Source organism: Dipteris shenzhenensis, chromosome 25 (assembly GCF_047967505.1).
Source record: "Dipteris shenzhenensis isolate YYH24624 ecotype China chromosome 25, Dip_SZ_1.0, whole genome shotgun sequence".
Taxonomy (NCBI): domain Eukaryota; kingdom Viridiplantae; phylum Streptophyta; class Polypodiopsida; order Gleicheniales; family Dipteridaceae; genus Dipteris; species Dipteris shenzhenensis.
In genome coordinates, this window is record NC_141620.1 from 27,815,601 (window position 1) to 27,829,409 (window position 13,809).

Here is a 13,809-nt window from a genome sequence, read left to right on the forward strand (position 1 = left end):
TATTTAATTGGTCTTATATCTCCCTTGAGCATTGTCTATTTGTTGATGTACACATATATATGAAGCACATTAATAAGAAAGTTTGTGATTCCACCCACACCACCACTGTGTGAGCTCTTGGGCTATTCTATTAGTCTTCCGCTGTATGTAACCTCTATTGGATGATTTCTAACATGGTGTCAGGGCCCCAACAAGAGGCTCACAAGTGTGAGAGCTTGAAGGCAGGGACCTTGCTGAAGGATGACCTTGATTCAAGGTTTCAAGGAATCGACTTCCAAAATTGGAGGATTGTGCCCTTGAGAGAAGGAGGGCGACTCAGGTTCGGTCAGGGGTGTAAAGAGTTATTGTCTACAAAGGGAAGCCTCTTCAGCCAATGCTCTTTCTTCATCCTCCTCCAATCAAGTTCCTTCTTTCACTATCCGTAACTCTGGAGAGTCCTTTAAAATGGATACCGACTATCCTATCAAGAGGGTGAAGATCTCGCGTCATTTAGTGGCTTGGAAACTATGGAATCTGCCAACATGAATGGAGGCAAAGCCGGAGGATGTGCTGAACAACAAGGGGAGGATACTTGCACCGGTAGATGTAGATAATATCGAAGCATGGGAGGAGGATAGAGATTGTCATGTGCACGGATTGGTATCTGACATGTATTGGGGTACACAAGACTAGCTCAAGTAGCCTGGGGAGGCTTAGGGCTAGGCAAGCTTGATTCTTGAGTTGAGTGGCAAGGGTACGAACCAGTTAGAGGTCTTCGCTATTTTTGGTGCATTGGGTCCGAGTCTATAAAAGGGCCCCAGAGGTTCAGTTCTCAGAGAGCCGATGGGAGCAAGTCTCGTTCCCAGGCGCTAGGTCTAATCCTGGATTGAGTCGCGGGCGTGCGCCTGCATCTTAGCGTGCCCAAGGCCTAACAGCAGATCCCAGGCTTCACGGCGCCACCTAGTGGTATGGGACACCAGGCTGGTTAGGATCTGGTTGGAAGTTTGTGCCAGTAGCTCAGCTCGTGGCTCGGAGGGGACATCTCCTGATTCGGGATCGCATCCCGTGGATGTCATGGTTGAGTGGTGAGCAGCCTGCTCAGATTCCTCATGTTTGGTGTGTTCTTGTGTTTGCTTGCAGATCAGAGGTTTCAAGAGTGCTTGGGTTGTGTCAGTTGGTATTAGAGCCAACTCTTGAAGTAGAAATCTCTGTTACGAGAAATTTGGACAAAATTTTCTCCAGGTATGCCTCAATTTCGAAATTCATGTTCATGCCCTGCAAGTGTCAATTGGTTCATCGTTTAACAGAAGTGGTGCTGGATTGGGATAGAAGGAAGGAGAGAGAGAGTAAGAAGGATGATTTCGTTGCAAGATGTGAAGGGTTGAGAGAGAGAGAGAGGTGTAGTTAGGAGGAGGTAGTGAGGTCCGAGTAGAGGAGTGCAAAGGGAGTCGAGAGGGAGCGTAGAGCTGAGGCGAACCAAGGGGGATCCCACATGCGGCTGGCTGCTCAGATGACGTGATGGCAAGTAGAAGAGGAGTGCAGGAAGGTGTGCAGTAGGCTAGGGCCAGCAGATCGCGATCTGGGCCGAGTGCTTTTCGGGTGGACCTGGAGGCTTAAAAAAGCACCACCCCACCAAGTTTGGAGGGTGGGCTTTTGAAAAGCATGGCTTTCCTAAAAGCCTGCTTACCCGTCTATAAACTCGGCCACTTTGTCTTCTACCCCAGCCTGTGGACTGCGCATGCTCCAAGCCCCTCTATGCCATCAAGTTTGGGAGCCAGACACGCTGTATGGCCTGCTACCGAAATCCGTACGGACAGCCAAGAGCGGGAGTTCCGGGTCTAGAAATCCGAGTTGATCGTCAACTCGGACCAGCCTACCTTCTTCACCGTCCAGCCTTTCCCTTCTTCCTTCATCTCCTCACTGTCCAACTTTCACTTCATCCCTACCTCGTAGCTCTGAGGCCACCTGATTGTTTCTCTTCTCTAGCCTATCTTCTCCTTTAGATCAGATCTCAGTCATGGTTGATTCTGTAGACCCCAGGCTTGCGATGGGAGACCAAGATATGAATTACCATGCATATGATGACCAAAGCTTCTACGATGATCTGATTACGAAGACTGCCTTCAATGAATTCACCACCACTCTCGATGAAAAGTTTGAGCGTGTCAATGCGAATCAAACGGGGTTGACACAGCAACTCCAAGGGATTCAGACTTCATTCTCACTTTTGAATAGCATTGTTCAGGCGCTCACGCATGTGGATGCTTTGGCCTCCGTGTTAGGTCTGAATATCACTCCAGAGCCTTATCTCGGAGATCAGAAGTCCCGTACCGAGGTGGTTGACACTTGGTTACACAAGTGGCAAGTACACTTCCAGTTTCACCCCCCTTACCCAGATGACAAGAAGATGCAGCCTCCAGCAGGGTATATGTAAGGCTTTATTGTGGTGGAAGGAACTCCGACCCAAACCTGCAACATGGATAGAATTCGAAGAGGTCTTCAGGAAAGAGTTTCTGAAGAAGCATGAAGATTACGATATCGTAGGCAAGCTCAAGGCCCTCAATATGTCCAAGCTGAATTTGACCTTTGAGGTCTATCTTCAGAGGTTTCGTGATTTGCAGACCAGAGCTACAAAGATGGATCCAGTTACCTTGTTAGGTTTCTTTGTGGATGGTTTGCCTGACTCGTACAAGCTTCAGATAAAGAAGAACAAGTGTACCACTTTGCAAGAGGCCATGAACTATGCGCGCATCTATTATGATACCATGGCCAGCGCAAAGGGAACCACCGTTGCCGACACGAGTGGGAAGAACAAGAGAAAGTTCTTCTAGTCTACAACTGGTACCGGGGAGTGGAAGTCTATAGACAACTCCTCCAAGAAGAACTCGACTCAGACGAAGAATGGTCGTGCCCGTTTCCTACGCACAGTGAAGTTAAAGAAAGGAGGTTGCTTCATATGCGAGGAGCCGGGCCACACTCGGAATGATTGTCCTAAGCGCAAGAACCAGATGCAAGCGCCGGGACCAAAGCTCCATGTGGGACAAGGTACCAAAGCTAAGGGAGCTAACTAAGTTTCGATGACAGGTATTTCTGTAAATGTCATTTCCTGCCCACTTTCTTGTAATTGCACTTTTAATAATTCGTTATTTGGCCCCCATGACCTTTTCCGAGTTTATGGAGAAGTGGAGAAGTAAGGGACCAAAGAGTTCACATTCTCTTTGACCCGGGCAGCTCTCACAGTTTTGTTAATTATAAAATTGTGCAGAGGATGGGGCTGTCCACCATGCGGATTTAGTGATCTAGCAGTGTCTCGGAGGTAGTAGGATAGCATCTTTTGGAAAAGACAAAGCACTTTGGTACTTTGTTGTATTGTGTCCATTGGATGGGAATATTTTGTTGGTCCTATATCTCTTCTAACATTGTCTATTTACTGTTCTGCATATATATGTGAAGCACATTAAGTAAAGAAGTTTGTGATTCCACCCACACCACAGATTGTGCGAGCTCCTAGGCTATTCTACCTGTCTTTTGCTGTGCGTACCCTCTGTTGGTCGATTTCTAACATCATGCTCTAAGGGAAAGGTCATCATAAGTAGTGACATAAGGGTCAAGCAAGGCTGTCCCCTCTCACCGACTCTCTTTGGTGTTTTCATTGATGAATTGGAAGACTCGATGTGAAAACACGGCAAAGATAGAGTACAGATTGTGGGGTATGCCCTACCATCGCTCATCTAAGAGGATGGCGTAGTTTTCTTCCCAAAATAATAGGGACATGCAAACACACTTGCATGCACTCGGCAAATTCTACAGACATTCAAGCGTGCAGGTCCACATAGCCAAGTCAAAAGTAATGCTACTCGGGACTCAAAACAAACAAATGGCCTTCAAATTCGAAGGGAAGCCTTGGGACAAGGTCACCACATACAAATACCTAGGGCTGGAATTTGAAGATAATTACAAGTGGAATGCATGCGTGGAAAGGAAATTTCGGGAGGTTTGAAAGCTCTATACAACTTCCAAAATAAGTATAGGAAGGCACACCTATGGAGCTGGAAATGAGAGTTTTTCTATATACCATACTTGTGCAAACAATGATCCTCTAGGGATGTCCAGCCTGAGCACCCGCGCTCTCGAGAGCTTATTGGAGAAGAATAGAAACATTACATCAACACTTTCTCATAGCTCAAGGTATATGCACCCTACCCCATCCTACTAGTTGAGACTAGTATGATACCTCTCAAAAGGGAACCACTACACCAATGCATGGTCTACCTCAACAAGGTTGAGCAGATGGATGCAAGCAGGATACCATACAAAGCAATGGAGGCTAGAAAGATCACTGGATGGCACAGAGAGGTAAGGAAACGGATGGAGTTATGGGACATACAGGCTGAAGATATACCAAAGATATAGGTGAAATCGGAAATTTAGTAACATAAAAAATGTGTAGAAACTATGGTAAGACCCGGGGACAAAAATTTCAGTTTTACAAACAGGAAATAAATCAGATGGACAGATATGAAATGCAAAAACACCTTGGGGAGTGCTCATAAGGCATTTAATCTGCAAAATAAGAACCGGCTCGCATGATCTAGAGGGGGAGAGGGGCAGGTGTGCAAGACCCACGATCCCAAGAGATGCAACAATTTGCAAAATTTGTCCCACAAGGGAGGTAGAAGTGCTACGGACCAAGGGGTTTCTTTTTTACTCCTTGGTCCATCTAGCGGGGATGTATGGCAACCCATGTTGGGGGCCAGATTTGTCAGATACAGAGTGGGCCCGTGTGGAGCGGCTATAGGTTCTCATGCTATCACGGATGATTCGTGGTAAGCCATCCGTTCCTCACCAGATCATTCAAGCTGAGTTTGGGTCACCCCCATTACAGCTAGATGCTGTATTTCAGGTCATCACCTATCTGAACCGAGTCAGGGAGTATGGGGATTACACCTCTGGGCGTAGCAGGCTACCATGGCTAGCTCTATCCTCTTCTATGGCACTTGCAACAGGAGGGGACCAGAGGTGCACGTATGCATGCACAGAGAGATGGTTGAGCGGCTGGGGCTCCACATGGATAGACTACCTCCCTTCCAGTATAGCATGGATGCTCCGGTTTCTCCCCTCCTATCACACGAGGTCAACCTGGTTATCCGCGAGGATCTATTACAGCTATACACATTTCGGACCTGGTTGGAACCGAGTGAACTCCCAGTGACGCTTAGCTTCTACAGAGATCACTTCCTACATATCACAGCGGAGGGTTTCATTGACCCACCAGGATACACACAGATTTACCTACCCCCCTCACTGAGGATCTCTCTTGGGCAGCTCCGGGTCTCTTCACATAGACTTCGTATCGAGAGCGGCAGAGTAGAGCGACAACCCAAGGAGAGAGGCCATATGCACATTGTGTGACATGCAGGAGGTTGAGACAGAGAAGCACTTCATCTTCAGGTGTCTTGTTTACTATGAGATCAGAGGGCGTTTCTACTGCCTCTTCAGAGATAGCTATGGGATTTTGGCCCGATTCCTCTCCTACCCAGACCAGCGATGTTTGGCAGGTTTCATTTATAAGGTACTCAGACACCGTGAGAGGATACTTCGAGCACGGAGATAGGAGCATACTTTTTCCTTGGTTGATCCCTCTTAGAGCTCTATCACATAGTTTTTTCAGCCAGATCACATGGACCCCCACGAGACAAGGCCTCGACATGACCGTGACTTGGAGCCTATGATGCGACAACTCAGACAGAAGGTTCACACACAGATCACACTTGGGGACATCCCCTCACTGTTTAGAGTTGGAGCCTGGACCAACAGGGGTCACAGTAGCCCTAGTTCGACTCAGAGCTACGACCAGGAGATGTGCTAGGACTGCACCTTTGAGTGGCCAACAACATTCTATCGCCAATTTCATGCCCCCATTACCTCATCCACCCTGATGTCCTACTGATGATGATTATGATGATGACGATGATGATGAGATTGCTATATAGTCGAAAACTGACATGACTATGTTGTACTTAGGACTTAGTACTACCATTCTGCATTTTGCATTGGTGTGGATGCTCGTTTAGTAGCTCCACTACCACAGCTCGTTGTACCAAGTTTTTCATAGTCTCATAGACCCATCGGTCTTCCGAAGACTTTAATAAACTCTCTCTCTCTCTCTCTCTCTCTCTCTCTCCCCGATTTCATGTCCCCATTGCCTCATCGACCCTGATGTCCTAATGATGATGAGATTGATATATAGTTGACCACCGACATGACTATGTTGTACTTAGGACTTAGTACTACCATTCTGCATTTTTTGCATTTTGCATTGGTGTGGATGCTCGTTTAGTAGCTCCCCCACCATAGCTCGTTTGTACCGGGTTTTTCACAGTCTCATAGACCCATCGGTCTTCCGAAGACTTTAATAAACTTTCTTTATCTCTCTCTCTCTCTCTCTCTCTCCCCAACAAACGACCGACCTCTCTCGTGGCTCGCTCTTTTTCACATACTGATGACGTGACACGGATAGTAGTAGAGTTTCCATTGCTCAAGAAGAGCGACATGGGTTTTTTCACGTACCATATGGCCGAGTCTAAGGTTGTCAAGTGGTCGGCTCTATGGGATGACATATGATGGACCTTGCTTTCGGGATTTTGGAGTCTCGAAAACCATGTTATTATCAAAGGTGGTCTCTGTGTCCCTCTCTCAGTGATCCAGGCTGCCCACATGTCGGCTATCTCCTCCTCCTCTATCCCGCTGTGTCTTGGAGCTGACTCAAATGCATAGAAGTCTGTGACGTGTCGCTGTGCTCTGTCAGCCTATGTATCATGTGGTCTGGTCGCCTCCTACTACTCTCTAATCTGTCATAGTAGAGTCTCCCTGTGTCGGCGCATCTTGAGTAGGTATAGGCCAATGCAGACTTGGTCATGGAAGTGGATCAGTCGTGAGAGTGGGCCGATGCTGCTCCCCTCCTGGAAGAGGCAATGGTATCGTTCCCTGAACTCATAATGTATCGGGCAGGTACATAGAAAGTGTTCCTCTATCTCAACCACCCCTACTGTGCATAGCATACAAATACGCTGCTCTCTAGGCATGCCCGCTGCTCTCCTTGTCTCAATCCTCAATTGATGAGATGAAACACGCATTTGGCCAATGGGATCCTCAGTGCATGCGAGAATCCTCTATGAGAGAGAGAGAGAGAGAGAGAGAGAGAGAGAGTTGTACTAACGTCTTCGGGAGGCCCCACGGCCTATGAAACAAAGTACAATCAACACAATAGCTCATACAAGCCACCATGGGCTGAAGCAAAGGGCTCGCTAAGGCCCTTGCTAAGTGCTAAACTAAGCTAAGGATCTCAAAAACTAAAAGCACACTCTCAGAGCTCTTAAGAGACTCCAGTGGGTAGTGTGAAAGCTCCGATGACATATCCAGGAAGCAAAGATGTCACGTATCTGTAGCTGTCGAGCTGTCTCCCATCGTGGCGAGGGTCGTGGTCTCCACGATCTCTATATCCGATGGTCAGCATCAATGGTGACACCTCAAGTCGGTCGGTCTCCTCTAAGTAAGGCGGTGAGGGGAAGAACCTCTATCGTGCGTGCTCTGGTCCTCCTCTATGACGCCCTGTGTCGTCTCTGCCTACTGATCCAGTCTGTTTCATAGGAGGCAAAAAGAATATACATCCAAGCAATCTTCCCCCATCCATCAATCTACAAACATGTTCATGTCCCATACAAGAGTCCATGCCCATGTTCACTTTTTCCCTCATAGGAGAGCAAAAGTGAGATATTTGAACTAGTTGACAACTAGTGTGGCTAGAAAGAGCTCAAAAAACAGAGCTTTTCCTCTCTTACAGCATCATCATCCAAGATCTCTTTCAAAAGGTACATATTCTTGACGAGGTCCGGCCTATCACTACTTTGCTCAGAGGAGACCGCTCGAGGCGGGGGGGTCACTCTGAACATAGCCCAGCGGGTTCAAAGATCGAGGAGACCACGCCCATCCCCCACCACCAGTGTGAGACAGCCCGACAGACGCAGATCAGAGACATTTTCGCCGCCCACAGACGAGCCACCACGGTGCCAAGATTCGGCTTCTGAGTCTCAGCCATAGTTTTTTCCATACGTTACCATACGCATACGTCGTACGAGTACGAAAGTATGATTGGAGTATGGTTCAACCCCTGGGGCTGAAACATACGTGGCCCTAATTTTACCCCCAAAAAATCAAAAAAATATAGATTGATCATTGTACACATTAAATTGACATAGAGGTATTAAACTTCCAGCTTGAAACTTGAAACTTGTATTAATTTTAAAGTCATCACTCATGAGTCGTGATTCATAATTCATGAAAGACTCCAGCCTCCAGAGACCGTAGTCATCTGGATTCTAGATTTTGATACATAGTGTCAAATGATGGAATCATAGATCATAGATCAATCATCAATACATTAATACATCTTTCTTTCTTCTTTCTTTCTCTCTCTCTCTCTCTCTCTCTCTCTCTCTCTCTCTCTCTCAGCTTTGTAACTGAGTATGTTCTTGATAGCAAAGAGCTTGCAACCTAGGTCCACCTCTAGAGATGTTCTTTTTCATTGTTAGCATGCCCATTATCATGTACTTGGATATTCAAAAAAATATGTATTGGCACTTGAATATGTGGATGAATGATTTCATGCTCCATTCTAACCATAATTAATAGGAGGTGGAACGTTTTAAAATGCATCTATTATTGATGCTAGCTTGGTTGTAAATTTTCATGATATATGCTATATAGAGGGAGGCTTGTTCCCTCTTCTTCTGTTTTTTAAATTCATTGGGACAGTAAATGATTTATTGTCATAGGAAACTATTGTAGGCTAAGGAGAATGGAAGAGAAGAGGCCTTCATAGGGATTGAGGAGGGTATCATGCAGCATGGAAGGAGATATCCCACATATGATGGGTTGTGGAGAGGCTTTGAGGGAAATTTTCATAAAGAAACAAACCATCAAAGCATCCGTACATAGACCAGACTTTAAAAAATCCATGCAGAGGTGACTTACTGGATTGCCAATAGCATACACTTTTTGACCAACAAGTAGATCCGTGGAGCTCCCTATTGGAATAGGCCTAAGTTTGCTCTTTGGTGCATCAATATGCAAGACAGCTACATCCTTATCCCGATCAAAGCCTACCACGTTAGCTTCATACGTAGACTGATCACCAAGTGTAACCCTGTAACAAGCAATACAGTCCAAGCAGCAGAAAACTCAGATCACCAATTAATTAAATCAAAGTGTAAAAGTCAACACGAGTCTAAGATCTTGAAGATATCTAATCTTCAAAGACCACAAGCATCACTTTTTCACAAATTGAAGACATTTCAATTTGTACATTGCCAACATAGAGTCACAATCAATAATATTTTAACATGCATAGAAATACTAGAGTTATTAGAAGTCAATTAACCTCTTACCTAAGATCAGAAGCTCCCCTTATCACATGATAGTTGGTAACTATATGTCCATTTTCGTCCCAAACAAATCCTGAACCAGAGCCTTGAGGTACCTCCAAAACATCTAAGGTAAATGCATCTCGTCTGTGAAGCACCCAAGAGTGAATTGTCAACATCATCCTCAATCTTTTCTCCTTTCACCCAAGAATTTGCTGTCAAAGTCATCCTCAATGATTTCTTCTTTTATAAATCATATTACCACCTATCTTCAAAACACATTGAGCAATTGTCCTATTTAATTTACTAACACATCCAAACTCATGATATCTAATACAAAAAAAAAAAAGACTTTGCAACCACCTTGGGTTCCTCAACATCGACTTCGACAGCCACAGCAGGATCCTCTCCTTCAACCTCAAGATCTACATCGACCGCTACATCGATTACAGTTCCATCACCTACTTCACAGTCTCCAAATATCCATACTCGCTTACAGTCCTCCTCTTCCGTCTCACCCGTCCCCCTTAGCCAACCCTCCTATTATTCTACTAGAATCCCCTCGTCACTGGTATCGCCTCTTTCTATTAGCCTCACTCGATCACCACCCACCATCCAGCCCCACCCCCTATCTTTGTGCGAGTCCCCTTCCGATCCGAGATTCCGAGAGGACTGGACTACCCATTGGCTGACACACCAGATCTCTAGGAGTTTCTTCTCATAGAGGTACACAACATTTGGGCACGAGAGGTGGATTCGACCCTGTTTGCACAAGAGCATGCCCATTTCACTTAAGAGCAGGCGCTTGTTATTCAAAAGGAGGCCACTATATCGATGGATGAGGATCTCACTCCTTTTCAAATAGAGAAGAGACAGGCTCTCTTGCAATTGCAGGATGCAGCTCAAAAGGAGGAAAAGTGGGCAATAGTGCGGGATGGACGTCTCATCACCAGACCCCACCAATCACCTGACCGTTCTCCCACATAGGGGGGCAGGGTCTATGAGACACAGGATACGGAGACCCTCACTTGCACCATTTGGAACTATAACAGTACCCTTTGATCAGAGCCTGGGAATTTCTCGAAGTCCTACACTAGACGAGACAGCTTTTTCTACACAGAGAGACATCAGAGCCCAGAGCACCCCTTATCGATGGTCAGTGGCTACACTTGGGATTCAGCCTATAGGGAGGAGACAAGGGAGATGGGCAGAGTACATGGATCAGGAGGAGTGGCAATCCTATATAATCATCTCTCATTGAGGCAATCTCAGTGGAGAGGAGAGCTCCACACTCCAAGTTTCTTTGGGTCTGTTTACGACACGCAACTAGTTGAGGTCTTTTCTGTAACATGCAATGGTAATCTGATCGTGGAATTCACAGCAAGACAAAGTTCTGCAAAGCTTTGTCTGTGACTTGAACTTTTTGTCTCCGTGTCTTTACCTCCTTGAGTAAATCTGTAAGAGTAGCTGCGTGTGTTGAGAAACCCTCCATGTGTGAGCTGCATGCTTGACACAAACCCACAAAGGATCGGATCTCCTAAGCCGTCGTGGGGACAGCCCAACTTGTGATAGCTTGAATCTTCTCTAGGTCCAATCAAATCCCTTGAGCACTAATGATGTAGCCCAAATATTGAATTTCCAGCAAGCCGAACTTACTTTTCTTTGCGTTGAGGTAGAGCTGGTTATCACGAAATAACTGTAGGGCACATCACACATCCTTAATATGCTGCTTGGCTGTAGCGGAAAAGATAAGGATATCATTGAGAATGATGAATAGCCACTTCCCAATATACTCTACAAATATTAATGACATCATCTTGTTAAATGTTGGTGGTGCATTCTTCAGACCAAAAGGCAAGACGACGAACTTGTAATGAGCTCACTCTGTTGAAAAAGTTGTCTTTGGGATGTCAACTTCAAAAATTAGGACTTAATGGTAGCCACTCTTGAGGTCAATCTTTGAGAAAAATTTTGCACCATTGAGTCATTCCAAGATGTACTCGATGTGGGGCATAGGAAACTTGTTGCTTACTGTAAGCTTGTTGAGTGCTCTATAGTCGACACATAGTCGTGCGGACTTATCCTGCTTTGCCACAAATAGAATGGGTGCAACAAAAGGCGAAGAAGAAGGTCTAATAAACCCTGCGCGCAGTAATTGAGACAACTGCTGATCTAACTCCCCCTCCATAGACTTGGAAAGTCGATACAGGAACTTACTTGGAGGTGTCGAGTTCGGGAGTAGATCAATGTCATGGTCTTTCGGTCGGTTGGGAGGAAGCTAGGGTGGCACATCATCCCGGAGCATGATGTCTTTGAACTCTTGGAGTAGATCCACCATTGCTTGCCCCATAGGAGGAGCGGCTTGAACTGCAGTGATTTAGCATTGGACGTAGACAAGCGTACACATGGCACCCTTGTGGGCGGTGTGACCTGCTTGAATATGCAAGATTAACAAAATCCCTGGTATGCTTCAATCACAGAGCGCTCAAGTAAACCTTTCACAATAGTGAAGGTGTCATGCCGCCAATCAAGCGTCGATACATGCTCACGGAACCACTGAATCTCGAGGACCATGTCGCACCCCATCAAAGCAGTCAAAATAAAATCCCGCGTAAACATGGCCTTTTGAACTGAAAAAGTGAAATGGATGGCCTCATGCTAATGTGTGTGCGCAAGCCAGACGTGAACCCGTCCACCGCAAGCTCGTGAGGCACCAAGGTGCACCCCACTGTCTTGGCGAGTTGACGGGAGATGGCATCTTCTGAACTCCCCATATCGAACAAGACAATAAAATGATGCCCGTTAGCTGTGCCGTACGCTCAAATGAGTGCCTTCTTTTGATATGAGAAATCGCCCTCCTCCTTATCTTGGAAGACCACCGTGGGAACGGTGTTCAAAGCAGAGAAGAAAACATTCATAGCTGAGGATGGAGACAAGGCTGGAAGAGCTAATACATTGACGACGAACAAAGTAGGCATTTTCGCAGCCTTCTCAGCAAGCCACTTCAGACAATCCTTCTTACCATGCCCAACAATGTGGTGGCAATAAAAGCAGCGATGTTCTTGGTGGTACCACTTCTACTTGTCGGACTGTAGATAGCCTCTCGTAATACATGTTTTAGCCTTCTCATCTGGAGTCATCTTGGACTTGGACTCCTTTTGATCAGAAGCCCGGCTGTCTTTCTTTTGGAACTGGTTGTCCTTCTTCAGATCCTTACCCATTGTGTTGTTTGACTATTACAGGGCTTTTGGAATCATTTTGGACTTGCTTGGGCTTTCCCCCGTTCAGCATCATCTCCTGATTTTGTGCGAGAGTCAACGCCCGCTCGTAATCCAATGAGTAGAAGTTCCAAATGGTATAACGGATGTTGGTGTCCAATCCTAAAATGAATTTCTTCATCTTTGCACTCTCCATCATGCCCAACTACTGCGCCAGCGTGATGACCTTGTTATTGTATGTCAACACAGGCAGACCATTCTGGGAGAGACGAGAAAACTCATCCTCCAGGTTAAGCATATATTGGGGTGGGAGAAAACGGGCTTTAAGGTTGATGGAAATGGGGAGAAGGTGAGAGACACATGACTGGAGACGAGTTGAGGCACGAAATGATGTAGATTGATTGATTATCACAGCAAGTACATAGCCTCTTTTATAGGCTGGGCAAGCCTTACAGACACCTCATAGATGAGGTCACACACAAGAGAACCTAGATCCTATAATCTAGGTGAGGAATCACATGAGGTGGCACAAGTGGCCTCAAGACTCTTCACACTCACACAACTGTAGGACATTCCTAAGACTCTAGGACCACACACACTAGGACTCCGATTCCAACAAACCCCCCCTTGGAGCTAGGGTGAGAGACTATGACATCATCCAGACTGTGCATCCCAGGCAATCTCAGAGGCTAACAGCTGAGCATAATTCAGAGGTTGAACCAAGCACTCTCATGGCTTAGGTGTCAACGTGATCAAAGACTCAAATCTGAGCATGGATGCATGACCAACTCATAGGTCGAGGGAGTACACTAACATCCTGGAACTCGGCCAGGCCTGATAAAGGAAAGACATAACAACCCCCCCTGTCTCCTAACTGGGTACATGGAAGTAAGTGGAGCCTTTTATAGGACAAGGCACACAAAATGACAAATTATTACAACATTTTAGGGGGACTACCCAAGGCAGAGTACCTAACACACACAACTCTAGAAAGCCCACTCTTCATCTATCACCTCATGGAGGGATAGACCAGAAATAGCAGCAGTGCAGGCTTGTTCCTTAGGTCCAGAAGGTGTAGTTTCATTGTCTTCGTCGTCACTCTGCTCCGCAACCAGATTGGCATGTTCTTTGGCTTGTACCTTTGCCATTTTCTTGAAGCAACGATCCTCTGAATGGCCAAGTTTCTGACA

General features: G+C 46.1%; 1 protein-coding gene across 2 annotated transcripts in view; it reads right to left on the reverse strand.

Moving 5' to 3' along the window:
• Positions 1-13,809, reverse strand: part of LOC147885690 (protease Do-like 1, chloroplastic) — a 54,620-nt gene that overhangs the window by 24,760 nt on the left and 16,051 nt on the right. For both annotated transcript variants that reach the window (XM_087396123.1, XM_087396122.1), the window contains exons 2-3: positions 9,426-9,548; positions 9,013-9,184 (exon numbers count right to left, since the gene is read on the reverse strand). In XM_087396123.1, coding sequence (XP_087252249.1) covers positions 9,013-9,184; positions 9,426-9,548 — 295 coding nt within the window. The remainder of the gene's footprint in view (positions 1-9,012; positions 9,185-9,425; positions 9,549-13,809) is intronic.